Source organism: Macaca thibetana, chromosome 11 (genome assembly GCF_024542745.1).
Source record: "Macaca thibetana thibetana isolate TM-01 chromosome 11, ASM2454274v1, whole genome shotgun sequence".
In the NCBI taxonomy this organism is placed as follows: Eukaryota; Metazoa; Chordata; class Mammalia; order Primates; family Cercopithecidae; genus Macaca; species Macaca thibetana.
This window is the reverse complement of record NC_065588.1, coordinates 113,369,876-113,396,681: the sequence shown is the minus strand read 5'-3', so window position 1 is coordinate 113,396,681 and position 26,806 is coordinate 113,369,876. Positions and strand designations below refer to the sequence as shown.

The window sequence follows — 26,806 nt, the reverse complement described above, 5'->3', positions numbered from 1 at the left end:
GATTTTTTTTTTACCTCTCTTATTCTAAGGAAAATTGGTTCTATTGCCAGGAATTGCCTGTTCTCTTTGTGGTCAGCTTCTTAAACCCTAGAACCACAAAGCCTCTGTCCCCACTACTCACCCATGGGGGCCCTAAGATCGTTTTCCCCGAGTCACCGTCACTCAGCAACGGAAAGCAAAGCTGTAAATGGTCAACCTCCAGCTGTACTGTTAACTACATTGGCCATGAATAAGTACTCCTGTTTGACACAGGAAAATTGGATCTTAGATATGTTCAACTTGAGCCACTAGAGTAGAGAAGGACTATTTGGAAACCATTGAATTTTGACACTGTTTCACTTGAATTTTCTCCGTTTTTTACTGGCCCCCTTTGGGCAGCAGCATGCGCTTTCAGAAGGCTGTGGTGTTGACCTTGCGAGCTGTGTGGATGCAGCACGTAGAGAGGCCCGCTGTGTATAACGGTGCAGGAGCCAGCCGCACATTCCCACCGTGCCCTGACTCTTCTCTAGAAATATGTGAACAGTCCTTTTTGTTTGTTTAGAGCAGAATTTAATTCTGAGGTCTCACAGGCCATTAGCATAAACTCATCTCCTTGTGTCATTAGAGAGGGATAAATTCTTTCTTGAAAAAGTGAATATTCTTTTTTTTTTTTTTTTTTTTTGAGACGGAGTCTCGCTCTGTAGCCCAGGCTGGAGTGCAGTGGCCGGATCTCAGCTCACTGCAAGCTCCCCCTCCCGGGTTCACGCCATTCTCCGGCCTCAGCCTCCCGAGTAGCTGGGACTACAGGCGCTGCCACCTCGCCCGGCTATTTTTTGTATTTCTTAGTAGAGACGGGGTTTCACCGTGTTAGCCAGGATGGTCTCGATCTCCTGACCTCGTGATCCGCCCATCTCGGCCTCCCAAAGTGCTGGGATTACAGGCTTGAGCCACCGCGCCTGGCCGAAAAAGTGAATATTCTAAGTGACTCTACATTGCTTAAACTTAAAGTCTCACTGATTCACAACTTCGAAGATCTAAAATAGTTCTAAGAAACGATGCTTCAGTAGGAAAACCCCAAGGCTCCTGTTTTAAGAAAAGATGTCAGCCGGGCACGGTGGCTCATGCCTGTAATCCCAGCACTTTGGGAGGTTGAAGCAGGTGGATCACTTGAGGTCAGGAGTTAGAGACCAGCCTGGCCAACGTAGTGAAATCCCATCTCTACTAAAAGTACAAAAATTAGCTGGGTGTGGTGGTGGGCACCTGTAGTTCCAGCTACTCAGGAGGCAAGAGAATTGCTTGAACCCAGGAGGTGGAGGTTGCAGTGATTCGATACCATGCCACTGCACTCCAGCCAGGGCAACAGAGCAAGACTCTGTCTCAAAAAAAAAAAAAAAAAAAAAAGAAAAGAAAAGATGTCATCTGTAGCCCACATGGCAAATGTCCTCCCAGAATATCTGTGTAATGTGGTAGAGGAATTATTGGAAAAGAAAACTCTCCACCAAAGTTACCAACTACTTGTCCAAGATGTAATCATTTATTTTCATTTTATTTATGTGTTTTATTTTTTATTTTTTTTTAAATAGAGACTGAGTTTCACCGTGTTGCCCAGGCTGGGCTAAAGCCAATCTTGGCCTCCCAAAGTGCTGAGATTACAGGTGTGTGCCACCACACCCTGCCTATTTATTTATTTATTTGGGGTTTGTTTGTTTGTTTGTTTGAGATGGAGTCTTGCTCTGTCGCCCAGGCTGGAGTGGAGTGGCATGATCTCAGCTCACTGCAGCCTCCCTTCCAGGTTCAAGCAATTTCCCTGCTTCAGCCTACCAAGTAGCTGGGACTATAGGTACACCACCACGCCTGACTAATTTTTGTATTTTTTTTCTTAGTAGAGACAGGGTTTCACCATGTTGGCCAGGCTGTTCTCGAACTCCTGACCTCAAGCGATCTGTGTTCCTCGGCCTCCCAAAGTATTGGGATTGCAGGCGTGAGATACCACACCCAGCCCCTGCCTATTTATTTTTGATACCAGGATATATGTATACTTTTTGCTTTAGACTTATTAAGGAGTTTTTACGAGATGCCAAGCAAAGCAAGTTTCTTTTTTTCTTTTACTTTTTTCTTTTTTTTTTTTTTGAGACAGAGTCTCACTCTCTTGCCCAGGCTGGAATGCAGTGGCGCAATCTTGGCTCACTGCAACCTCTGCGTCCCGGGTTCAAGTGATCTTCCTGCCTCAGCCTCCCAAGTGGCTGGGATTACTGGCATGTGCCACCACACCTGGCTAATTTTTGTATTTTTAGTAGAAACGGGGTTTCACCCTGTTGGCCAGTCTGGTCTTGAACTCCTGACCTCAAGTGATCCGCCTGCCTCGGCCTCCCAAAGTGGTGGGATTACCTGCGTGAGCCACCGTGCCCAGCCTGCAAGTTTATTTAAATGTAAATTTTGTAGTTAAATGTTGAGTCATTGGAGAAGTGATGCTATTAACATCCCGTTTTAGGGGGAAATCTGCAGAAGCTGAGTTGTCCTCACCTTCCAGACTGGACTCATTTCAGTACTTGGGCTTTACAGACTTATTGGGGACTAACCTTGGTGTCCTCCCTAGTTCCAAAATTGCCACACGCAGAGCATTTTCCCTCATGACATTTGCTGCTGGGGTGCATCTCCTGGGTGACCCCTCATTCAGAGATTAGGGGAGAAAAGTGACTCATTCCCAGTGCACTCATGACTGCCTACCCTTAATAAATGCATAATCCAGCTAGAGCCCCTGAGACAGCCAAGGAAAACTGTGGGACTCGCAGTGCAGAAGAATCCAGGGGGTGCTGAAGAAATCAGACAAGGTTCCTCTCCAGAGGAGGGGTTTGAGGTGTGACCTTGAAAAATGAAAAACAACTTCAGAGGGTAGAAAAGTAGGTGACTGCGGTCAGTGGGAACAACCTGCACGTGGCCAGGGGTGGGAGGGTGGGGCGCCTGCACATGTCAGCCTAGCACGGATTTATATGCTGATGAGTGTGCAGTTTGAGGTGTATTTTTACGTGTGTGTGTATAATTGTTATGGCGTGTGAGACCAGTTTGTGAAAGGCTTTGACTTTATCAGGTGAAAGGGAGACATTCCTGAGCTGGGAAGGCCTGAAGATTGCCTTGTTGTTAATTGAATTAAATCAGGAAGAGCTAAGAAACACAAGCCCTCTTGGTCACTGTCGCAGTAATCCAAGGTGATGATGGCTGTGATGGACATAGAGAGGGGCAGGATGGTGAGATTTTAAGTCAGGAGGACTGACTGAATGCCTCCTTCCATCTTCTCAGCAGCCCTATAGGGTAGATATTATTTTTATTTTTGCCATGTTGCAAGTAATGAAACAGAGGCAGTGAGAAGTTAAATAACTTAGCCAGGTCTTCTGCACATGCCATGACAGCACCAGGAGTTCAGTGCGGGCAAGGTGATGCCCGAGCCCACCCCACGCGGCATCCCGTGGTACAGTGGACCGAGGCCAGAGCACTTCTGAAGAAGCCAGCACACAGGCACCTTCTCCTTCCTGCTGCCAGACCTGCGTCCGCATCATGATCCATAGTTCTCCTTTCCCTCCTTCTCTGCCTTTCAGTGGAAAAGGTATCCTTCCAATTTTCCAAGGCAAACACCTGTCTCTTCTATTAGAAGAAAAACAAAAAGTACTCCCTTTCCGCCCTGCAGGCATTTCCCTGGGTCGCCACCTTTCCTCCTCCCCCACAGCTGAAGCTCCTGGTCTGCCTCCCACTCACTCCCCAGAACATCAGGACCCGTTCCCATGCCTCCTCCACAGGCACTGTTCTTGCCCAGGAAGCTAGTGACCCTCTTTGGCTGAAACCATTCTCCTGATTGATAAATGCAGTAGATACTTTTTCTTTCTGTGTCTTGCCCTGTCACTGCGGGCTACTCCCTTCTGGGAACACTCGGTTCCTTTCGCTCTGTGGTCTCTGATTCTCAGGCTCTTGCCAGTTCCTCCCTTCAAGGCTAAAGGATGGTTTCCAGATGTCTTGTACCCTGCACCTGTGCCCTAGGACAGTTCCCCTCTTCTTGTGTCAGTTTCTGCCTGTCTCCTGAGGCTGCTGGAGCACTGGACCCTGGGCTCCAGACCAGCATATCCACAGGCCTGCTCCACCCCTGCACGTGACTCTGTCTCCCAGACGGGTGAAAGTCGGTCCGCTGAGGCCAGTACTTCTGCAACTTGAAGCAGCGCCCTGGCCTCCTGCTTGTCCTCCCTCTCTCCACTCTGAGCCCCTGTGAACCCACTCTGTATACAGGCCCGAGGAATCTTAACAAAATATCAGTTAGGGCTGGGCGCGGTGGCTCACGCCTGTAATCCCAGCACTTCGGGAGGCTGAGGCGGGCGGATCACAAGGTCAGGAGATTGAGACCATCCTGGCTAACATGGTGAAACCCCGTCTCTACTAAAAATACAAAAAATTAGCCTGGTGCAGTGCCGGGCGCCTGTAGTCCCAGCTACTCTGGAGGCTGAGGCAGGAGAATCGCGTGAACCCAGGAGGCGGAGCTTGCAGTGAGCAGAGATCGGGTCACTGCACTCCAGCCTGGGCGACAGAGCGATACTCCGTCTCAAAAAAACAAACAAACAAAACCCAAAAAAACAAAATACCAATTAGGTCCCTTCACTGCTTAAACCCCTCAGGGTGGCTCCCCCATTGCCTTGAAGACCAGACTCGCTCTCTTCCGTGTGGCTTTTCGGTTCTCGGCGGTCTGGCCCTGCTTGCCTGATGCTCCCTGCCTCCTGTGGAGCTCCTTGGTCCTCTGCAGCACCCACTTTGTGTTCCTGCGCTGTCTTGCTTCAGTCTTTTGCATGTGCTGCGTCTCTGCCCAGGGCCTCTGCTCATCCTCAACTCCATTGGCTGGCTCACTTCTGCCCAGCTGTCAGTTTAGACTTCTGCCTCCTCCAAAACCCCTTCCTTGGTTCCTGTGTGTGGCCAGGTCACGTTTTTCCGTCATTCCTGTGCTTGCCCTTCCTAGAGCTTCATCCAGTCTCTGGTAACTGCTGCTCTGTCATCCGTCTCCATTAGAGCATGTTCTTTAAGGACAAGGACCAGGTCTCCTTCCTAACTGTCGCCTTCCCCATGCTCTCAACACAATTCATGGCCCATGATAGGAACTCAAAAATGTTTTTTAACTGAATAATTAAGAAATGACTGCCAGGTGTGGTGGCTCATGACTGTCATCCCAGCACTTGGGGTGGCAGAGGCAGGTGGATCACTTGAGGCCAAGAGTTTGAGACCAACCTGAGCAACATGACAAAACCCAGTCTCTACCAAAATAAAATATAAAAAGTAGCTGTGTGTGGTGGCACATGCCTGTAGTCCCAGCTACTCGGGAGGCTGAGGTGGGAGGATCGCCTGAGCCTGGGAGGTCAAGGCCAAGGCTGTACTCCAGCCTGGGTGACAGAGTGAGACCCTGTCTCAAAAAAAAAAGTGGCAGAACTTCCATTAGATATGAATAAAGAAGATTAAAAGGGGATGTCCAGATTTTTCAACATGGGGGCAATTTATGCCACTCTGAAAGTAGGTATTTGGAGAATAGGCCTGTTTTGGTAGTAGGAGAGTATTTTCTGTGGGGTATGTTGCATTCGTCCTGACCTGAAGCCATCAAGTGCAGATGCCCAGTAGCCTTTAGCAGGAGCTCCCAGCATTAGCATCTGGTAACTGAAGCCCCAGAAGTAGCGGATCCCACAGACAATGGATATCAAGAAAGCAGAGCCAAGAACTTCAGAGAGAACCTTAGAGGGAACCTGGAATTCAGGGACAGAGCAGGGGCCAGCAAACTATGGCTTGGGGGCCAGATTAACAAAACTTTTTGTGAGTAAGTTGTGTTTGTTTACTTATTATCTGTAGCTTTTTTCAAGCTACAGTGGCAGAGTCGAGTAGTTAAATCAGGGATTGTGTGGCCCCCAAAGCCTACTGTCGCTTCTCCAGCCCTTTACAGAAAAAGTTTACCAACCCCTAGGCTAGAGGGAGAAGAGCAATATAGGGAAATGCATCATGGGTAATAGACCCCAATCCAGGATCTCCGCCCCAGAAGTGGTGATCTTGTGGCATTCTAGGCCTAGAGTATTTGGTGGGGACGGCATGGTGCCTGGGTCAACACTGTCTGCAAATACACCAGGCCCCGAGGTGCAGTTCTTCGTTTCTGCCCTCTCCCTTCGCCCTCAGCCACACACCCAGTGAAAGGGGGGGGTAATTATCCTTGACCTTATCTAGACTTCCTCTGTTCTCTGATGATACCAAGTTCTGACCATTTTACTTATCTGGTGGGGAGGTGGCTGCTAGGAGAGAAGGGGAGCTGTGTGTGTGGAACACAGCGGAGGGGCAGAGAAAGCGGCTTGCTGGAACTCTGGCAGGCCACGAGTACAGCCGTTATGCAGGCACTGTCAGTAGGCGCTTCCTGTTGAAGTAGAGGGTAAATGCTGCGAGTGTCCCAGAATTAAAAGTGCCCGACTGGAAGTGGAGGCACAGGGGGATTGGCTGGCTGTTGATTCTTGTCAAAACTGGGTTTAGGGTACTTGGGATTATATTGTTTTGTCCATTTTTATGTGTTTGGAACTTTTTGTAGTAGTTAATTAAAAATGCTCCTACTCTTGCTAGGGTATGACACTGGTTGAGACCAAGAGTTGATCTTCACACCCAGGGCCACAGCTTCACTCCACCTCTCCACCACCCTGTGACCCCGGGCCAGTCACTTCACTAAGTCTGAGTCCTCTTCTGGAAGTGGCAGTGATTAAAAGCTTTTTTTTTTTTTCCCACCTAATCCTGCCAATTTAAGGTCAAGAAATTACTGACCGTCAAATGGGAAGGATTAAGTGAAACAAAAAACGTGATGGCCTTAGCACAGTGACCAGCAGAGAATAGTGTTCAGTAAATGTTGAGGTCCAGCACGTCTCAGTCTGAAAGGCAAGATAACATGGTGCATAAAACTGGAGTTTTCACAATACGTTGACAGGCTCACAGTGCATCAGCAAATAGGACAGTGATTATTCATGATTTGAGAAGCTGAGAAAGGAATTCAGAGGTAAAAACACCAGCTAGTCTGACAGGTCTGGGCCTAGAATTCAGGTTGCTTTATGCACTAAGTAGGCTGTAATCCAGGACTCAGTAAATTGGAAGGAGAACCTTGTCAGAAACACTATGCTAAGGGCTGTAAACATAATGGGTATGAAATAATTATATGTCTGTGTCTTTTTAAGCGTGGAGTTTTTTCCACAGAGGTACTGTTTGCAGTACAGGCGGTAATAGTGGAGTCAGACAGGCCTGCTACTCCTTGCTGCTAGTTTAACCTCTCTGCATAGATGTAGTTTCTCCTGCTGCCTGCTGAATACGAAATAGCATATGAGTTAAGACCACTGAAGTGACCAGCAGGATTTTAGAACTCTATTGATATATGTAGCTCCCTCCTTCTAGTATAGCTTCATAAACTCAACGAATGCATCCCTTTGGCGCCCGCTTCGTGACTTTTCCATCTTTTCCAGCACTGAAGCAGTTGTGTCAAACATTCTCTTGGTCTTGATTAAAGCAATTTGGCATTTTTTTCCCTCTGAATTCATGAGTGGCAAGTGAAAATTGTTCCTGTGTATTGGAAAAACATGATTCTCCCATTTCCCATGCCAACCAAGCATGCTAGGTGCTGTTAGAGCCCGCCTCATCCAGAGTGCCCTAGGTGGTGGGCCCTTGCCTGCGTCCCCAGTGCTTACCCCAGCACACTGGTTTCCAAAGAACTCCTCAGGTGCACATGGGTTGAATTGGGGTGTCCTGGGCCAGCTGCCGGTGTTACAGTCGAGCCCAACCCTGGGCATATGCAGTGCCAACTTGGTGGCGGTCCATCAGAGAATGGCCCAGAGACCTGGACTGGGGCCATCAGGGCACAGCCACCCCTTGTGGTCCTTTGTTAGGTTACGTAGGTAGGTCTAAATCCCTCGCCGCAAAAAAGAAAAGGCCTAGCTGAAAATATTATCTTTTAGTCTTTCTGTCTTGTCTTGAAGGTGCTTGACATCCTCCAGCACATCCAAACCCTAGACCCAGGGCAGCACGGGGCGGTGGGCTACCTGGTGCAGCACACTCTAGAGCACATTGAGCGCAAAAAGGAGGAGGTGGGCGTGGAGGTGAAGCTGCGCTCCGATGAGAAGCACAGGGATGTCTGCTACTCCATCGGGCTCATTATGAAGCATAAGAGGTGAGTGCCCACGATTGTCTGTCCTGTGGTGTCCCTTCCACAGGGGCTGCGGAGACACACACGCACCTGGTGAGCCCCCAGGGCACAGTGGAGGAGGAGCTGGCTGGATCACTTATCCCCCAAGTGTGCACCTTGGGGAAGACAGAACGCTGAACCTCTTTTTTTTCTTTTTGAACCATGTCTTTGACCTTTGTGTTTTTTTAAGCAGCAACTTACTTTCCTGAGAGAGCTTCTAGTGTTTTTAGTGGCCTTTAGATGTTTGACCCTTCTCTGTTTGGGAACATGGAAGTAACTTCGTAAGCCACAAGTTTTTTCTCTCATTTCCTCATTGTTCTTATGTCTTGTCACTTAATCTCAGGCTCTTCAAATCTGATAGGCACGTGGTCTATTTACCAGGCAAAATTAAACTGTATCCAAAATGATTGGAGCAGTTTACATCCCACCAGCAGGCTAGGAGCCTAGAGTTCTTATTCTCGCCTGGTGCTATTGCCAGACCTTTAAAAGTGTACTCACGTGAGAAATGGCAAATAGTGTTTCACTGTGGTTTTAATTTCTGTTTCCTGGGTTACTAAGCACGGTGAGGTTCTTTTCATATATTTACTGGCTACCCAAGTTCCAAGTTTCCTCTTATTAAGCGCCTCTTCAAACATTTCGTGGGGTTTTTTTTTTTGGTTTTTTTTTTCTCCTTTGGAGGCGGAGTCTGGGTCTGTTGCCCAGGCTGGAGTGCAGTGGTGCGATCTCACCTCACCTGCAGCCTCTGCCTCCTGGGTTCAAGCGATTCTCCTGCCTCAGCCTCCCAAGTAGCTGGGACTACAGGCACGCACCACCACACCTGGCTAATTTTTTGTGTTTTAGTAAAGACAGGGTTTCACCATGTTGACCAGGCTCGTCACTAACTCCTGACTAAAGTGATCTGCTGTTTTGGCCTCCCAAAGTGCTAGGATTACAGGCATGAGCCATGGTACCCGGCCCATTTCGTGTATTTTTTTCAATTGAGTTATTAGTCCTCCCTATTGATACGTTAGTTGTCCTGTATATCAGTCTCTACATGAGGATAAGTTGCAAATGTCTTTTCCCAGTTTTTGGCAGGTGGTTTTCATTCTTTATTGCATTTTTTTTTTGACTTTTAAATGGAAATTTGCAAAGATTTATAAGAGAGAAAGGACTGTAAGGAACCAGGTGGTGTTCCTGTCATCCAGCCTCCACAGCTTCCATACAGGGTGGATCTTACTCTCCCCTGCACCCTCCAGACCTACCTTTCTGGGTTAATTGACGTAAGTGCCAGATGCCATTTCACCTATAGCGATTTCAGTATGTACCTCTAAAAGGCAGGGGCACTCTCTCCTTCTCTCTCGGTCTTTTAATATTTAACATCTTGTTATCACATCTAAAAAACCCCAGTTCCTTAACTTCATGCAGTATCTAGTGAGAGTTCCTATATCCCCAGTTGTCTCATATTTTTAAATGTTTGAATCAGGATTTGTTAGTCTCTTGGTTTTAGTGATGTCAAATTGGTTAGTCGTTTCCTTTACGGGCTGTATTTTTAGTGCCTTGTTTTAACAAACCTTCCCTATCCTGAGCACGAAGATACTTTCTATTTTAGAAGTTCTGCATTTAACACTTGAGTCTTCATTGTACTGAGAATCAAATTTGGTGTGCTGTTGTTAGGCCAGGTCCCCATACCTTTTTCTTTTGGGTGACCAGTTGTCGTCTAATCACTTTTTGTTGAAAAGTTTATTCTTTTCCAGATAAAGTGCTATGTTGATAATAAGAAGTGTTTATAAAAGGGGTCAGGGCTGTCCTGAGAAAAGATTCATGTGGAGTAAAGCAGGTAACTGAGGATGAGCTGAGAGAAGCCACGTGGTTGTCTGTAGGTTGTTGCGCCTGGTCCACAAGGACTGACTGTGCCTCCTGTGTTAACTAGGTATGGCTATAACTGTGTGATCTACGGCTGGGACCCCACCTGCATGATGGGACACGAGTGGATCCGGAACATGAACGTCCACAGCCTACCGCACGGCCACCACCAGCCTTTCTATAACGTGCTGGTGGAGGACGGCTCCTGTCGATACGCAGCCCAAGGTAAGTGGCGGTTCCGCTTGCTCCAGTGGCCCCCTGGGCGTGTTTTCAGCACACGTCCGAGCCCTCGGGTAGGTACTGTGGGCGTCGGCCATCGGTGCCTGGGCGGCTGACGCCCCATGGCCAGCCTCCTTCGGGCCCACAGTCAGCTAAACGTGGCTGGGTCTGCACAGGTGCAGCCCTGGCGAGGGGTCAGTAGTCACACCCGCCCTCCCCCAGGGCCTCCGCTCCCACAGCCCGAACCCTATGCCAGCTGTTGCCAGCTCTCATCTGATTGGCCATTGTCGATGCCCATCAAATTCCTGTAAGTCCTGCCTCCTGGACCCTGCTCTCGGCTCCTCCCAGACAAGGAGGAAACCTGGTGAACACTTGGGGGGCCCCCTAGTGCCCCCTGGCCTCCCCAGGCTTTGGCTGCCGGTTGTTGCCGGAGACGCCCTCGTGTGGCCACCTGTGGGGACTGCAGCCCACAGCGCCGGCCCTGGGAACACCTGAGCGCCCGCAAGTGTGCGGTAAGTTTGGGTAGGCGTCTGGGCCACTGCCGCCCCGGCAGGTGCCAGCCCAGGGCAAGACTGAGGTAGAGACTGACAGAGCCTGTGGAAGCCGGTGAGAAACAAGAATGCCTTCAGTATGCGTCTCCCTTCTCTTTGTTCCTGTTGAATTTCACCTCCACTTAATAGGATGAATTCATTGTAGTGTCTGTCAAAGCATTCACATTGATTAATTAATAGTTCACATTTATTAATAAAAATGAACGTGAATGCTAACGTAGTGCCATTCTGTGACGGGCATCATTCTAATGTATATTAACTCCATTTGAGAAACATCATCATTTTCTAGATGAGGAAACTGAGGCACAGGAAAGCCATTGAAATTTTAACTTACAGAACACAATTTGAAGCCAGGCAGCTTGACAGAGAGCCTCCTCCTTATCCATCATGCTGTACCTGCTCGTGTCTGGCCTAAAACATGAGGTTTGACCTAACTCGATATTATGTTCTGATAAATCCAATAATCAAAATATGGGATGTATAAAAATCTCAGCAGTTTCTAAAAGGCTGGAAATTGCCAGGTGAAGTGGCTCACACCTGGCTCACACCTGTAATTCCAGCACTTTGGGAGGGTGAGGCAGGATTATTGCTTGAGCTCAGGAGTTTGAGACCAGATTGGGCAACACAGCAAGACCCCATATCTGCAAAAAATTTAAAAATTAGCCAGGCAGAGTCATGTGCACCTGTGTTCCCAGCTACAACACAACAAGACCCCATCTCTACACAAAAATTAAAAATTAGGCAGAATAGTGTACACCTGTGGTCCCAGCTATTCAGGAGGTTGGGTTAGGAGGATCACTCAGGCCTGGGAAGTGAAGGCCGCAGTGTGCTATAATCATTGTGTTGCTGCACTCCAGTCTGGGTGACAGAGTGAGATCTCATCTCAAAAGGCTGGAAAATAATGATTATTGTCAATTCATCAGAAACTGAAAGGATCCCCTGGAACGGCAGCATCAAGAGAAATGTTTGTTGAGACTGCAGGTTGCTTGCCCTGCCTCAGTGTGATGGGGACGGTGTAAGGGGTTTATATGCTCCCTGTGGCAGATGGAGGCACCAACGGGGATATTATTAAACTTTTGAAGCTGTATCGAATATAAACAATCTCTAAATCAACACATGATTTGGAAATTATTGACTGATCCCTGCGCCATTGGTACCAGCACAAGTCACCTGGTAAGTGCTTGATACCCTACAACATACGGCGTTCACAAGAATAAAGAAGCATTTTCTTTTCAACAACACTGTGGGCCAGTGTCTGTGGCTTTACCACATGGCATCATTATCCACTGTTTAGGGTTGATCTTAAGTATTTGGTTTTAGGGGTTGTGATTTGTTCACTTCAGAAGTTGATCTCTTACCATATCTAGGTGAACATGCAATGTAAGGTTTAGTCATAAAATTGTCATTACTGAAAAAACATCTGGTTGTCAGTTTTATCATCTCTTAAATCGAGATAGAACTAAATGATTATGGGTGATGTTAGCAAATTGCCTTCTGGAATTTAAAATGTAGAGACTTAGAAAATTCTTAGAACTTCAAAGCTGTTTCTACACTATGCTAGTTCCCGTCTTCTGCTGGCAGTTTCATCAGCACTCCATCAGCAAGCGTTTCCTGAGGGACTCTGAGTCCTAGGCTGAGGGGCAGTTGCCCCCCCAACATGTCTGATGTGTAGCTGTCTGCAGGGTCCTCCCTCTCCAGGGGACTCTCCTCTAGGCCTTCATCTCTTTCCCCCTTGGGGTGTCTGGATATGCTGGTGACTTCCAAAGCCGTGTTTCCATCCCAAGCTCTTCTCTGGGCTCTGTGCCCACCTCTAACAGCCCCCAGGTGTGTGCGCTTGGAGGTCTCTCGGGGGTCTTGTCTCCACTGTTCTTACCCCCGACTCACTGAACCCATTGTTGTAACTCGATTATCTCTGCAAAGAAAGACAAAGCATGAACGCTTTTTGCTGCCCCCATATCCCCGCTGCTCCTGCCTGCCCATCTCACTGTGCCTGCCCATCTCACTGTGCCTGCCCATCTCACTCTGCCTGCCCATCTCACTGAGTGACACCACATGGGGGCCGGGTCTCGCCCTTCTCTCTTTGCCCTCGCCACACATCTGTCTACACACACACGGCTGTCTCCTCATGTGTCTCACATTTCCATTCCGGTGGTTTCTGCTTGCCTACTTCCTAACTGGCACCTGCCTCCAGGCCTGTCCCCAACCAAGCATTTTCCTTAGCAGCAGCAAGAGGATCTTCCTAGCGTGTCCCCGGCCACTTACTGCTTGAATTGACTGACCGTTAGGAGTTTCTCATCGGCAGGCAGTCCGGAATGCTTTACCAGGCCCTAGGGATCTGGCCTTCCCCTTACAGCCCCAGCACGGTTCCCACCCCCGGCATACTCCCGCCCATTTCCGCTCATCTTCCTTGAAGTCGTCATTCTTGCTTGCACCTCTTCACACAGTTGGCTGCCCCTGACTGATAGGTTTCCCTGCCTCACCTGCTGGTTTCCTGTCACTTCCTCCCAGAAGCTCTTCTCGCCCCGCCCCTTCCCTGCCCCTTGAGGTCAGGTCATTTGTTCCCACTCTGCACTTCGTGACACCCTGTCCTTCCCTGTCTTTCACATCCGCTGTTTCCTATTGAATGCTCTGCCCGCCTCGCCAAGTGTGAGCTTGGGGAGCTCGGTGAATGGAAGTTCCTGCTCGCCCACGATGTGTCCCAGCTCCCATGCCACACCCCTGGGAGAGGCTTGCATTCAGCTGGGGGAGGGAATCCATCCCGGAGAGAGACAGCAGTAAACAGACACACAGCTGTGAGATGAGGGGAAAGTGTGTCATGAATGAGAGGCTTTTTTTTTTTAATATATAGGAAATTGGGATGAAGAGCATTTTCAAACACATGGAACAGTTAAAATAATACATCAAATATCCCCGTTTACCCTCCAGTCGATTCAACAGTGAATGATTCCCATATTTGCTTTATCTATAGAGACTTTACTTTTTTCCTACACCATTTGAAAGAATATTGCAGACATGACCTAAATGCTGAATTATGTCTAAGTATAAGGAGATTCCTCTGCATAACCGCAATTACATTATCATACCTAACATAATTATTTTATAATATCTAATAGTTTTCAAATTTCTCAATTGTCACAAAATAACCTTATGCCTATTTTTTGCTGGTTTTTTAAAATCAGGATCCAACCAGATTTCATTCACTGCATTTGGTTGTTTTTTTCTCTTTAGTCTCTCTTATTAAAGACAGTTCCTCATTCTTCTTCTTTTTTCCCCTTCTTCATATGACTTTGACTTTTTGAAGAATCCAGTGCAGTGGTGCAAACCTGAGTCACTGCAGCCTTAACCTCCTCAGCTCAAGTGATCCTCCCACCTCAGCCTCCCAAGTAGCTGGGACTACAGGCATGTGCCACCACACCTGGCTACTTTTTTTGTTTTTTTTTTTTTTTTTGAGACGGAGTCTCGCTCTGTCGCCCGGGCTGGAGTGCAGTGGCCGGATCTCGGCTCACTGCAAAGTCCGCCTTCCGGGTTCACGCCATTCTCTTGCCTCAGCCTCCCGAGTAGCTGGGACTACAGGCGCCCACCACCTCGCCCGGCTAATGTTTTTGTATTTTTTTGGTAGAGACGGGGTTTCACTGTGTTAGCCAGGATGGTCTCGATCTCCTGATCTCGTGATCCACCCGTCTCGGCCTCCCAAAGTGCTGGGATTACAGGCTTGAGCCACCGCGCCTGGCCCACACCTGGCTACTTTTTGTGTTTTTGTAGAAACGGGGTTCACCATGTGGCCCAGGCTGGTCTCAAACTCCTGGACTCAAGCATTCTGCCCACTTCGGCCTCTTAAAGTGTTGAGATTACAGATGTGAGCCACTGTGCCTGGCCATTGTCTTGTAAATTGTATAACATTTTGGATTTGCCTCATTGGTTCCTTAACTGTACGATGTCTGCCAGCTGGGAGTGAAGTCTGAGTCCTGATTAGATGAGGATAAGAATTCTTGGGGAGGATACTTCACATCCCTCGCCGCGTACTTCCCACTGGGTCTCATCAGGAGCCCTGTGTGAGTGATGCTGAGTTTGGTCACTTGGCTAAGATAGTAACTCACTATTTCAATGAAGAAATCCACGTGGGCACTCTGTGGCATCCTGTGAAGATCCTGTTCCCCACTGACCTTGAACATTGTGGTTCTAGCACTTTTTAAATATCCTTGCCTAAATCTTTATATGAGAATTGCCGAGTGGTGATTTTGCCACCACTGTTGTTCTCTCTACTTCAATGAACAAGAGCTTTCTTCTTCCTCCCTGCCTCTCCCTTCCCTCTCCCTATCTCTCCTTCCCTGCCCTTGTCTCTGCCATAGATTCCTGGATTTTTATTTATTCAGTGTGTTATAATCATGTGGGACAATTTTATGCTCACATTTGCCCATTTTTAGCCAGTGAGAGGCCAGGTTTTAAAAACACATATTAAATATGTTTTTGAACATTTCTGGGTTAATGTGTTTTTATGAAAGGTATTTTTTAAAAACTTTTCTTGATCTAAATTTTCAGCCATTGACTCCAGTGATCCTATTAGCCCAGGTAGAACCCATTCATAATACTTTTCTAATTACTAGCTCTGCACAGAAAGGTGAAGAGTGAATTAGAAATCACATACATATATGACATCTTCAAATAGTTTTAGTTTGTACAATGAAGAGGATACCTCCCCCAGTGTGTTCACCTAAACCCTAATGGGATGTCCGGCATCTTGCATGTGTGTGATGTTGTGTTCCCACTAGGGGGCGCGCTTTGGTACTTTCCACGGCCCTGGGTGGGAGAATGCCGCTCCTGTCCCGCCTCCTTCCGGGCTTCTCAGAAGCTCCCAGCCGAGGTCAGCTGCCGTATTGGAAGGCCGGGAATTCAACTACTCGAGTCTAGGTCAGCAGCTGTATTGGAAAGCCAGCAATTCAACTACCATGTGAAAATCTCGTTCTTAAGTTTTGTCTGTATGATAAACCACCTCGTACGATGCTTGGTACATGGCATGTCCTCGACAAACGTTGGTTCCCTTTTCCATAATTGATACTTCCAAACTCAACTTTCCACCCAGACAGGCCTCCCTGCCCGACACACACACACACACACACACACACACACACACACACACGGTCCATGGCCAGCACACACACACACACACACACACACACACACGGTCCATGGCCAGCTGTACCTGCTGGCAAGTGTGGTGAGGTGAATGGGGATCACCTGCATGGGGGCGGGGTTGTGTTAAGTGGCACAAATATGTCAGAGGATGCTTTGGCCCTGGCTTTCAAATTGTAAAAATCTCAAGCACGCATTCTCTTCCAGCCTAGCAGTTCCACCTCGATCCCTCCACACGTGTACAAGGAGGCCTGTGGCCCCCTCGTTAAAATAGCAAGACAGTTGTCACTCATAAGAACTCTTCTAGTAGCCTGGGGTCTATGCAGACTGGAATGAATACTAAGCTGCAATTGAATAAGCCAGTTGCGGGCGAGTGCTTAGAATATGTTTTGTGGCCGGGCGCGCTGGAACGAGGTGAATACTAAGCGAACACGGTGCAATTGAATAAAAAAACAGTTGCGGGCGAGTGCTTGAGAATTGCATGAGCTTTGGCCACTGTCCATAAGTATCCGTCTAAAAAAAAAAAAAAAAAAAAAAAAGAATATGTTTTGTAAAGCAATACCAAATTTTAAGTATACTTCAGGTATCTAGCTGTATATGTGTGTGCTCATAGGAGAAGGACTGAAAAGACACACTCACACCAATGGTGCTTTTCTCTTGGAGAGGAGGACCGGATCAGGACAGGACGGGTGCCCACACAGGACTTGGGTGGTGTTTCCATAGTATTTATTCATATATTTTGGGGTAGCTGAAAATTTTAAAAAAGCAGACAGATTTTTCTGAAAACTTGAAGAGAATCCAGGAAGATTCCTCAAGATTTTTCAGAACTTTTAATTGGTGCCTGGTTCATGTTTTACTCAATTAAGTTTTGTGTTACTTAGATTTATCATTTTTTTTAAAAGTAAACTTTGTGAAAATCTTCTTAGTGGATTGGCATTTATTTTTCTTTCATAATACATAGTCGCCAGCTTCATTATGTTGTTACTTTTTTCCTGTTCTGCTTCTTAGCAAGCTAGGAGCCCAGGCCAGTAAATGCACCAAATCCAGTCCTTCTTCCTCTCTAACAGCCAGGAGTGGGGCTGGGAGCGCCCTCGTGGACTGTCATTTACCTGTCACCTGGTTTCCCACCGTCCCTGCCTGGACTTCGCATGCATCTCATTCTGGGCCCATGTTCAAAATTCTGTGCAGTAGCTGTTGGGTCGTGTTGCCCTGGCAGATCTGTGGGTGATAGCCTGAGTTTCCCCTTCCCTCCTCCTCCCAACAGAAGCTGAATGTTACTAACACCTGGCTGTTCCTTGATAATACATAGAAAGGAAAATTGGAGGAGAAGGGAACAATGCTGAAACACAGGGCTGGGGCTCTGGAGCAGGGCTTCTCAGCCCAGCACTAGTAACATTTTGGCCAAGATAGCCATTTGTGGGGAGCCGTCCTGTGCGTTGTAGTGTACTTAGCAGCATCCCTGGCCTCCACCCACTACAAGCTGGCAGCAGCTCTCAATTACAACAACCAAAAATGTCTGCAGACCTTACCAGATGTCCCTTTGGTAGCAAAAGAGCCCCCAGATGAGAACTATTGCTCCAGACGAACTGGCAACAAAGCAGTTGTTCTAAACTACCTGCTTGAATTCTCTGTACTTCAGATATCTATGTCCTGCTTACCAATGACAGGTAACAGTGGTTCCCTTAGAGCAAAGGGGATTTTGTCTCGATGGTATTCCAAGAATCTTTACTCTCCCTCTGCTATTTCTGTGCAGCTCTGCCAGACGATCCAAACGTGGCCAGGCGTGGTGGCTCACACTTGGAATCCCAACACTTTGGGAGGCCATGACAGGAGGATCATTTGAGCCCAGGAGTTTGAAACCAGCCTGGGCAATGTAGCAAGACCCTGTCTCTACAAAAAAGAATAGAAAATCCAAAGGCCAGGGCCCTGACACTGGCCTGGTTAAGATACTGGGTCGTGGTCATGTCACCACAAGCCTCCTCAAGGAAGATACGCTTTGCTAGTTGATTCCTCCTGTAACTGGATGTGAAGAGGGAGGTGGCAGCAGTGGGTGGACAGGAAAGGGCATCTTAGCCAGTGGCATTTTGAAACATTTGCAGCATTTTTTTTTTTTAAACATTTATTGGTTTTTCCCAAGAGAAAATCATCTCTAGAGACCTACTGGTGACAGCAGAGAGATCAGAGTTAGTGGATGACTCAGTTTCCTTCTGGAAAATGTAGGAGGTCCTGAAACCACAAGCTCTTGTGTGTAACGTGGGCTGGAGCGTCCCTTTGGGGGCAGCGGTGTTCTCTAAGTCTACCCAGCCCCTCCCTGCCTGCTGTCTCCTGACTGTTGGGTTTTTCTTACGTCTGGTTCCCTTAAGCTCTGGAAAGGGACTGTCTGGTTTGAGTCTGGGGTTAAATCCTTGGGCAGCCCACTCAAAAGCAGAAGGGGGCTCCTTCCAGGGTTACGTGGTGGGGGTGCCTGTGATGCCACTGTGGGGTCTCGCACATTGTAAGTACCCAGTTTAAACTCTGTCACTGTGCCACATCATGGAGCAACCCCTGATCCGTGGCCTTCCAGGCCCTTTCTAAGTGGTACAGCCTTTCTACCCCCACGTTTCTTGGAGGATCTCACAAACAGGTTGCTCATTTTCATGGCCGCCTCCTGCTTTGCTGAATTAGTGTGCCATCATTTATTCACACAGTGGCCCACACTCGGACGTTTACACTGCTCTTCCATTTTCCTAGCATAAGTACTGTTCAGGTAAACAGCCTCCATACATTCATCTCTGCACATGATGTGTCTGACTTCCTCAGTGGTACTGATTTGTTCAGACAGTTCTGTCCCTGGTCACAGTCTGCAGAAACAGCCTAAAACAACATATTAGCACATTTCTTCAGCTCCTCCTGTTTTGTGGTTAAAAAAAAACCCTGCAAATTGAGTCCTACAACTCTTTCCCCCTCTCCCCAAAGACAAATACCAGTTAAAAGTCAGTGCTTCAGAAAGATGCCTGCGTTCTTCCTGTGTCCTTCGGGGATGCAGGGCCTCTGATGCCCTGACTTTGTGTTTCAGGACATTTAACCCAGCTGTTTAAGAAATAATAGACCACACTGTTTGTGTCGGTAAGCCCATCGGTTGGCCTTACTGGTATTAATTCATAGACCCACTTAACGTTCGTTCGGGTGATGGGCAGTGCCAAGGATGGCTTTGGAGTGATTGGAACTGGGGCGCCCTGGGGACATAGTCACAATAGGAGGATCTGCCCAGCCCAGCTCCCTTCCGGTGCTAGGTCATGGAGGGCATGGCTGGGCTTCTTCCGAATCAGGGGCCACACCCAGTCTTGGGCCAGGCCTCCGTGGAAGGCAAAGAAGGGTGCACAAAGCACCGTCCTTTAACTGGTCCTGTAGAGGAGCCTTGTTCCAGTTATTCTGGGGAGGTGAGAAACAAAGCCTTTCGAATACCTTGCCTGTATTTTTTTTTTTTTTTTTTTTTGAGATGGAGTCTCACTCTGTTGCCCAGGCTGGAGTGCAGTGGTGTGATCTTGGCTCACTGCAACCTCTGCCTCCTGGGTTCAAGCAATTCTCTGCCTCAGCCTCCCGAGTAACTGGGATTACAGGCGCCTGCCACCAGCCCTGGCTAATTTTTGTATTTTTGGTAGAGATGGAGTTTTACCATCTTGGCCAGGCTGGTCTTAAACTCCTGACCTCATGACCCCCTGCCTCAGCCTCCCAAAGTGCTGGGATTACAGGCATGAGCCACCGCGCCTGGCCCTATTTTTTTTTTTTTTTCCATTTTTACTGTCTTATTTTCTATTTCTTCCTTCCTTTTATTTATTTATTTATTTATTTATTTATTTTTGAGATGGAGTTTTGTTCTTGTCGTCCAGGCTGGAGTGCAATGGCATAATCTCAGTTCACTGCAACCTCCACCTCCCAGGTTCGATGGCTTTTCCTACCTCAGCCTCCTGAGTAGCTGAGACTACGGGAGTGCACCACCATGCCTGGCTCGTTTTTGTATTTTTAGTAGAGACGGGGTTTCACCATGTTAGTCAGGCTGGTCTCGAACTCCTGACCTCAGGTGATCCTCCCGCCTTGGTCTCCCAAAGCGCTGGGATTACAGGTGTAAGCCACTGCCCCGGCTTTATTTTCTATTTCTCTAGTGGCGAAATAGAGAACAGGGAGAAGACGTAGCATGGTTTTCCCAAGAGATGGTACAGATAATAATGCCTGATATCCACATGGGGTGTGGAGGCGCAAGCCATCTTCCATTCATCCCACAGTCTCACAGCAGCCCTGGAAAGAGGCTGCTCGCTGTTGAAAGCCAGTGTTGGAAAGAGCTCGGGTGGAAAGTGTGGTCTGCGTGAGGGGCTCCTATGAATCGAGGAGAGGGGTGGCAGGTACGAGGCTTGTCACCATGTGACATCGCAGCTTCAGAAACTTAGCCACTGCCAAAAAAAGAGCAGGCAGGGATAATCTTGTCCATTGTCCAGTCAGAGAGACCTGTTGAGTCTCCAGTTTGCCACTGCCCAAGAGACCATTGGAGTTTTGCTGGAGCCAGACATCCTGCTCAGAGATTAGGAAAATCCTGCTGTTCCGTGGGGGAGCTCTTGGGGTAGCTGTGCCACCACCCACCTTCTCCTGATTGCCACTCGCTGCCCTTTTCCCATTACCCTCTCCTGACTCCATAAACGTCTTCAGTCTTCCCTTCTCCACCTCAAAAATGCCACCTGGAAGGGGTGATGGGAGGTTCTCTGGAGGAAAGGCATGGCAGCAGTGGACATTGTAATGAGAATGCCCGTGTGCCTCTTTACCAACAGAAAACTTGGAGTATAATGTGGAGCCTCAAGAAATCTCACACCCTGATGTGGGACGCTATTTCTCAGAGTTTACTGGCACTCACTACATCCCAAACGCAGAGCTGGAGATCCGGTATCCAGAAGATCTGGAGTTCGTCTATGAAACGGTGCAAAATATTTACAGTGCAAAGAAAGAGAACATAGATGAGTAAAGTCTAGAGAGGACATTGCACCTTTGCTGCTGCTGCTGCTATCTTCCAAGAGAACGGGACTCCGGAAGAAGACGCCTCCACGGAGCCCTAGGGACCTGCTGCACCAGGAAAGCCACTCCACCAGTAGTGCTGGTTGCCTCCTACTAAGTTTAAATACCGTGTGCTCTTCCCCAGCTGCAAAGACAATGTTGCTCTCCGCCTACACTAGTGAATTAATCTGAAAGGCACTGTGTCAGTGGCATGGCTTGTATGCTTGTCCTGTGGTGACAGTTTGTGACATTCTGTCTTCATGAGGTCTCACAGTCGACGCTCCTGTAATCATTCTTTGTATTCACTCCATTCCCCCGCCTGTCTGCATTTGTCTCAGAACATTTCCTTGGCTGGACAGATGGGGTTATGCATTTGCAATAATTTCCTTCTGATTTCTCTGTGGAACATGTTCGGTCCCGAGTGAGGACTGTGTGTCTTTTTACCCTGAATTTAGTTGCATATTCAGAGGTAAAGTTGTGTGCTATCTTGGCAGCATCTTAGAGATGGAGACATTAACAAGCTAATGGTAATTAGAATCATTTGAATTTATTTTTTTCTAATATGTGAAACACAGATTTCAAGTGTTTTATCTTTTTTTTAAATGTAAATGGGAATATAACAGTTTTCCCTTCCATATTCCTCTCTTGAGTTTATGCACATCTCTATAAATCATTAGTTTTCTATTTTATTACATAAAATTCTTTGAGAAAATGCAAATAGTGAACTTTGTGAATGGATTTTTCCATACTCATCCACAATTCCTTTTAAATGACTACTTTTATTTTTTAATTTTAAAAATCTACTTCAATATCATGAGTAGGTCTTACATCAGTGATGGGTTCTTTTTGTAGTGAGACATACAAATCTGATGTTAAATGTTTGCTCTTAGAAGTCATACTCCATGGTCTCCAAAGACCAAAAAATGAGGTTTTGCTTTTGTAATCAGAAAAAAAAAAAAATCATGAACCTTAAAAAAAAAAAGGTTTTGAAGGGAAAAAAAGTGGTTCCACACCTCTTGCTATTCCTTAGAGTCACTTCAAGGCCTGTTTGAATGTGGCAGGTTAGAATGAGAGAGAATGTCTTTGATTTGAAGAGTGTTGGACTTGCGTGAAGGGAGATGTGCGTGTTGGAATCTGCTTTTCCAAGCCGCCAGGGTCCTGAAGGCAGCAGGATGAAGCCTGTTGTGGCGTCTTTTGGGAAAGCCTGACTGTGTGTTCAGATGGCACTGGCTCCTTTCCGAAGTTCTTAGTAACTGAGCCTAGAGTAACTGCACGCCTTCGTGCAGCTCCGGAGCTCCCCCAACTCTCGGCCTGCCGGTTCTCAAGTGAGCTAATCTCGTCATTAATCAGTGGAAGCTAACTTCTGAAGTTAGGACCTACTTACTTTGCTCTCAGCGTTTAAAATGTTGCAGTTGCTCTAATGAATGGGGCATTAGGGGCCTGTCTGTGCACCTGTCTTTCCCTCTGCATGCAGTATTCTCACCCACGTTGAATGCCTGCTGCTTGTTTACCCTTTGGGAACCCTGGGGTGACTGAGGTTTGGAAAGCCACCTTGCTATGACCACTTCATAGCAAGGGAAGGCTTTAAGCAGTTACTAGAAAGAGATGGGGATTTGGCCCCTGGCTCCTCCATCCTGAATTAGCTATTATCCACTGTCCACGTTCCTCATCAGTCAAATCCAAAGTCAAAGGATTTGAACCTGCATCTGAAAATGTGACCACTCACAGCACCTGACCCGCCGAGGTTGGGAGGATTGTACACTACTCTCATTTAAAGGGGAAAGTTCGGTAATATGAAATTAATATGAATGAGATGCATTAATAAGAAACTGAGCATGCTGAGAGTTGCAATTGTTGGTTTTCTGGTTTGATTGATTTCCTTTTTTCTTAGAAACATCAAAGCCAAGAAAGATCGTTTTACCTTTACTGACCCAGCTGTAAATATGTACCTAGACTGTTTTTAAATGTCTTTCTTCATGAATGCTTCACGGGGCTCCAGGAAGCCTGTATCACCTGTGTAAGTTGGTATTTGGGCACTTTATATTTTTCTAAAAAACGTGTTTTGGATCCTGTACTCTAATAAATCATAAGTTTCTTTTTAAAAATTTTCCAAAACTTTTCTCCATTTTAAAAAGCCCTGTTACAAAAGTCGAACTTTCACTATGTTAAAATGTTAAATATTTGGATATAGCAACTTCTTTTCTCTTCAAATGAATGCCAAGATTTTTTTGTACAATGATTAATAAATGGAACTTATCCAGAGAAACCACGCAAATGGCCTGCCCAATTTCGTTTCAGGACAGAAAGCCCAGCCATGACTTGAGTAGAATGTGTCTCACCTCTCTTCGGATCTAAATATGAAAAGTATGTTCTGCTGAATTTTTCTGAGCATTGGTGAGCGGACAGCCTACCTGTAAACCATGACCTCTTTGCCAAATGTTCATTTTATCAGCTCACTAGTAACCTTTGAGAATTATCTAGTTGTCATGCAAAGATTGCACTTTTTGAATTATGTTAAGTTACACATGTTGTAAAATGAGAACTGCTCATGCTTTGAAAGAAAACCAGGTTCTTCGTGCGTTCTGTTGCCGTTGATTTGAATGGCTGCGCTGTATACGATGTGTCCAAAATGTCTCCAGAGCACTGATTCTGTGTAATGTTACTACCTATTATGTGGGAGGAAAAAAGGTTATAGGTTAAACAAAGTCAGTCGACTGTATGGTGGTGTTTCTCCATACCTGTAATGCACAGGACTGTGCGTCGTCACTTTCTAAGGAGTGTGCAGCGTGTGTGTCGTCTTGATATATTAAACCCTGGAATTTCCCTCCCCTACACGCACGCACCATCCCCGGGGGTCCGGTGTTTGCAGACTTGCTTTGAAAAGCTGTCTCAGCGAGACATCAGTTCTGTCCAAAGTGAGTTTACCTTAGAATCAGACTGGTTTTGCCAGGCGTCACGTTTGCAAACATTATCCACCTAATCAGATTTTGAAAGGACAGTTTTCCTGTTGGCTGCCTGAGACTTATAACAGATCCCCATTAGAAGCGCATTTACACAGCAGAATGATTTTATTGAGAAAACCAGCGTTAAGTACTGTTGCCAGCTCAGTTTTCCATTGCATACTGTCTACTTAAAGTCTCGTTCTCATTTTTAAATGTTTCGGTCTTTCTCCACGGAGAACACTGAGCAGAGCGGCCGTGTTGCAGGCTTTCTGCTGCTGCTGTCAGGTATCTTTGCTTTCCCCTCCTTAGTCCTTACTCCCAAGTAAGTGAACTCAGACTACCAGCAACTTTTTAACTGAAGAGTGTCTGTGACCATGATGATCAAGATGCAGCTCTTCATGTTTTTATTTATTTATTTATTTATTTTTGGAGGGAAGGAGAGACAGCTGGACAAAATGCAGAATTTGGATGTGGGACAATTGCTTTTTGGAGACGTGAATAGCTGTACTGTACGTATTATTTTGTGTGGCATGCTAACTTCGAGCCGGGCACTGGCCTAATCAAGTCTTTGTAATCCTCCCAGCAATCCGATGAGGCAGGCGCAGATAGTAAAGTTTTAGGCTTTGCAGGCCGCGTACAGACTGTCGCATGTTCTCTGTTTTTAAAACTGTCAGCAACATTCTTAGCTCAAGGGCTGTACAAAAACAGGCTGCAGACGGGATGGTGCCCACAGGCCATAGTTAGCTGACCCGGGCTAGGGTGTAGGCACTTAGCATTCCACTGTATAAAGGGGAAACCCAGGTCATACTGCGTGTGCGTGGGTGGGAAGCCGGATGTGGAATACAGGTGGTCCCTGAGTCGCCAGGAACCACTGAGCTCCAGCTGTTCACACCCACACTCTCCGGCGCAAGCAACTACCTCGCCATGGTTTAGCCTTGGTCTAGCCGCAACTTTAACCTTGAATGTTGCATTTCTGAAAATTTAGAATCTTGAAGGTAAAGGACATCCCTTCAGTGAATAAAATTATGTGCAATTATAGAATACATGTGTTATGGTCACGTAGCAATGACTGTATTAGGGCTATGCTAGTTCTGTAATAAATAGACCCAAAAAGCTACAATGGCTCAAACACCATAGAACTTTTTTGCTTCCATAATACTGGGCAGGGGAATGGGCTGGCAGGGCAGCCCCAGTGCAGGCATCAGAGACAAAGCACTCTGAGCCGTCTGTCTCCATCCAGCCTGAAGTTGGGGGCAGCATGGAGGGCCGTGACCATCTGGGAGCTTCCATGAGCCGGGTGTGGAAGTGGCGCCCCTTATGTCCACTTTCATTTTGCACGGAGGCGGGAAACGTCGTCCAGTTGTGTTCTAGGAAAGGAGACAGAACACAGTGTGGGTAGAAGCTCTGGTCCACCACACAGGCCACTCCAGTGTGCTCCTCCATGGCAGGAGACAGCCACGGACAGTTAAGCCAGGCTGTCTGTGGGGACGGACACATTTCTCCAGTCTCCGACTCAGTCGCCCCTGCCTCAGTAGCACATAGAGGCAGCGGAGTTCCCTTTAGGTGGCACTGCCTGTGTACACTCAGTCTCCACCGCAGATGGCTGCAGAAGCGGGGAGCAGACCTCACCGCGTGGGTCACGTGTGCTAGCTCTGCCTCAACAGCCAGATCTCAAGGGCCCGGCCATGCCTTCTTTCCAGAGGAGGTGCCAAATGGTTTCCTGTGGGCCCGAAAGGAAGAGAAAAGGTTTGGTGGGCACCAACTTGTGTGTGCCTCGCCCCCAGAACCCTCCGCGATCCCTGCATCCTCCTCAGCCCAGTTTTTCTGGGCCGTGCAAGTTCCCTCCATCGGCCCAGCGTGGTGCCTCCGGGATTCCCCACCCCCAATGCCCATTCAGAGGTGAAGCAGGGACAGTAGCTGCAGTAAGAACTCCCATTTGGGGAAAAGAAAGAATGAAACAGAAGTTGCTGGTCTCTAGCAGGGATGAAATCCCACTCGCGGGGGACCTTGTTAAGACCCCTGCCCTTGTCATGGCCGGGGGTGACATTTCCTGCGTAAGCCCTGACTCTGCTCTCCGGAGGACTCCCTGCCCTCTGGGAAGTTCTTCCTCAAATCTCATCCTCTCTGGTCTCCTCAGAAGTGGGTGTCAGGTGCATCCTTCCTGGGGGCTGGCCGACTTTCACACTCCACTTCCTGTTGGGTGCAGCTTTAGGGGCCTGTCCAAGATTTTTATTTACTTATTTGTACAACAAGCTTGCGATTCCTCTAGCAATGATTCCTTCTAACGCTTAGCAGGCTATTAACCTGTTGGTGCCAGTAATCGTAGCCTGTGTTCTTTTTCAGAACTTTCCAGCCTGCTTTATCGCCTCTTGGCTCTCCCTTCCCCCTGACTTAATGTGGCTGCCTTCATCTGATATTAACCAAAGGTGACGCTCGCTGCTTAAGTGAAAAATATTTTTTTGTTTTGTTGCTCAAGAGACAGTTTCGCTCTTGTTGCCCAGGCTGGAGTGTAGTGGCGCAGTCTCAGCTCACTGCAACCTCTGTCTCCCGGGTTCAAGCGATTCTCCTGCCTTAGCCACCCAAGGAGCTGGGATTACAGACATATGCCACCACCCTCGGCTAATTTTTTATTTTTAGTGGAGATGGGGTTTCACCATGTCAGTCATCAGGCTGGTCTCAATCGCCTGACCTCAGGTGATCCACCTGCCTTGCCTTCCCAAAGTGCTGATTACAAGCATTTAACGGGCCTTTGTTGTTCAGTGATTTCCTTTGAGATGGAGTCTGGCTCTGTCGCCAGGCTGGAGTGCAGTGGCACGACCTCGGCTCACTGCAACCTCGGACTCCCGGGTTCAAGTGATTCTCCTGCCTCAGCCTCCCGAGATGCTGGGATTACAGGCGTGTGCCACCACACC

At 47.5% G+C, this 26,806-nt stretch overlaps 2 protein-coding genes and 1 long non-coding RNA gene across 4 annotated transcripts in view; 2 read left to right on the top strand and 1 right to left on the bottom strand.

Moving 5' to 3' along the window:
* The window catches only part of FBXO21 (F-box protein 21), a 189,565-nt gene extending 166,347 nt beyond the window's left edge, over positions 1–23,218 (top strand). Inside the window, exons 11-13 of the mRNA XM_050747986.1 lie at positions 7,986–8,176; positions 10,101–10,258; positions 20,733–23,218. Of these exons, the coding sequence (XP_050603943.1) occupies positions 7,986–8,176; positions 10,101–10,258; positions 20,733–20,923 (540 nt within the window). The 3' untranslated portion in view covers positions 20,924–23,218. The remainder of the gene's footprint in view (positions 1–7,985; positions 8,177–10,100; positions 10,259–20,732) is intronic.
* SPRING1 (SREBF pathway regulator in golgi 1) overlaps positions 1–26,806 on the top strand; it is a 465,726-nt gene that overhangs the window by 13,362 nt on the left and 425,558 nt on the right. The gene's annotated exons all lie outside the window — the stretch shown is intronic.
* The window catches only part of LOC126930736 (uncharacterized), a 43,533-nt gene continuing 42,227 nt past the window's right edge, over positions 25,501–26,806 (bottom strand). The window contains exon 3 of the long non-coding RNA XR_007717674.1: positions 25,501–25,614. This is a non-coding gene — a long non-coding RNA (uncharacterized LOC126930736). The remainder of the gene's footprint in view (positions 25,615–26,806) is intronic.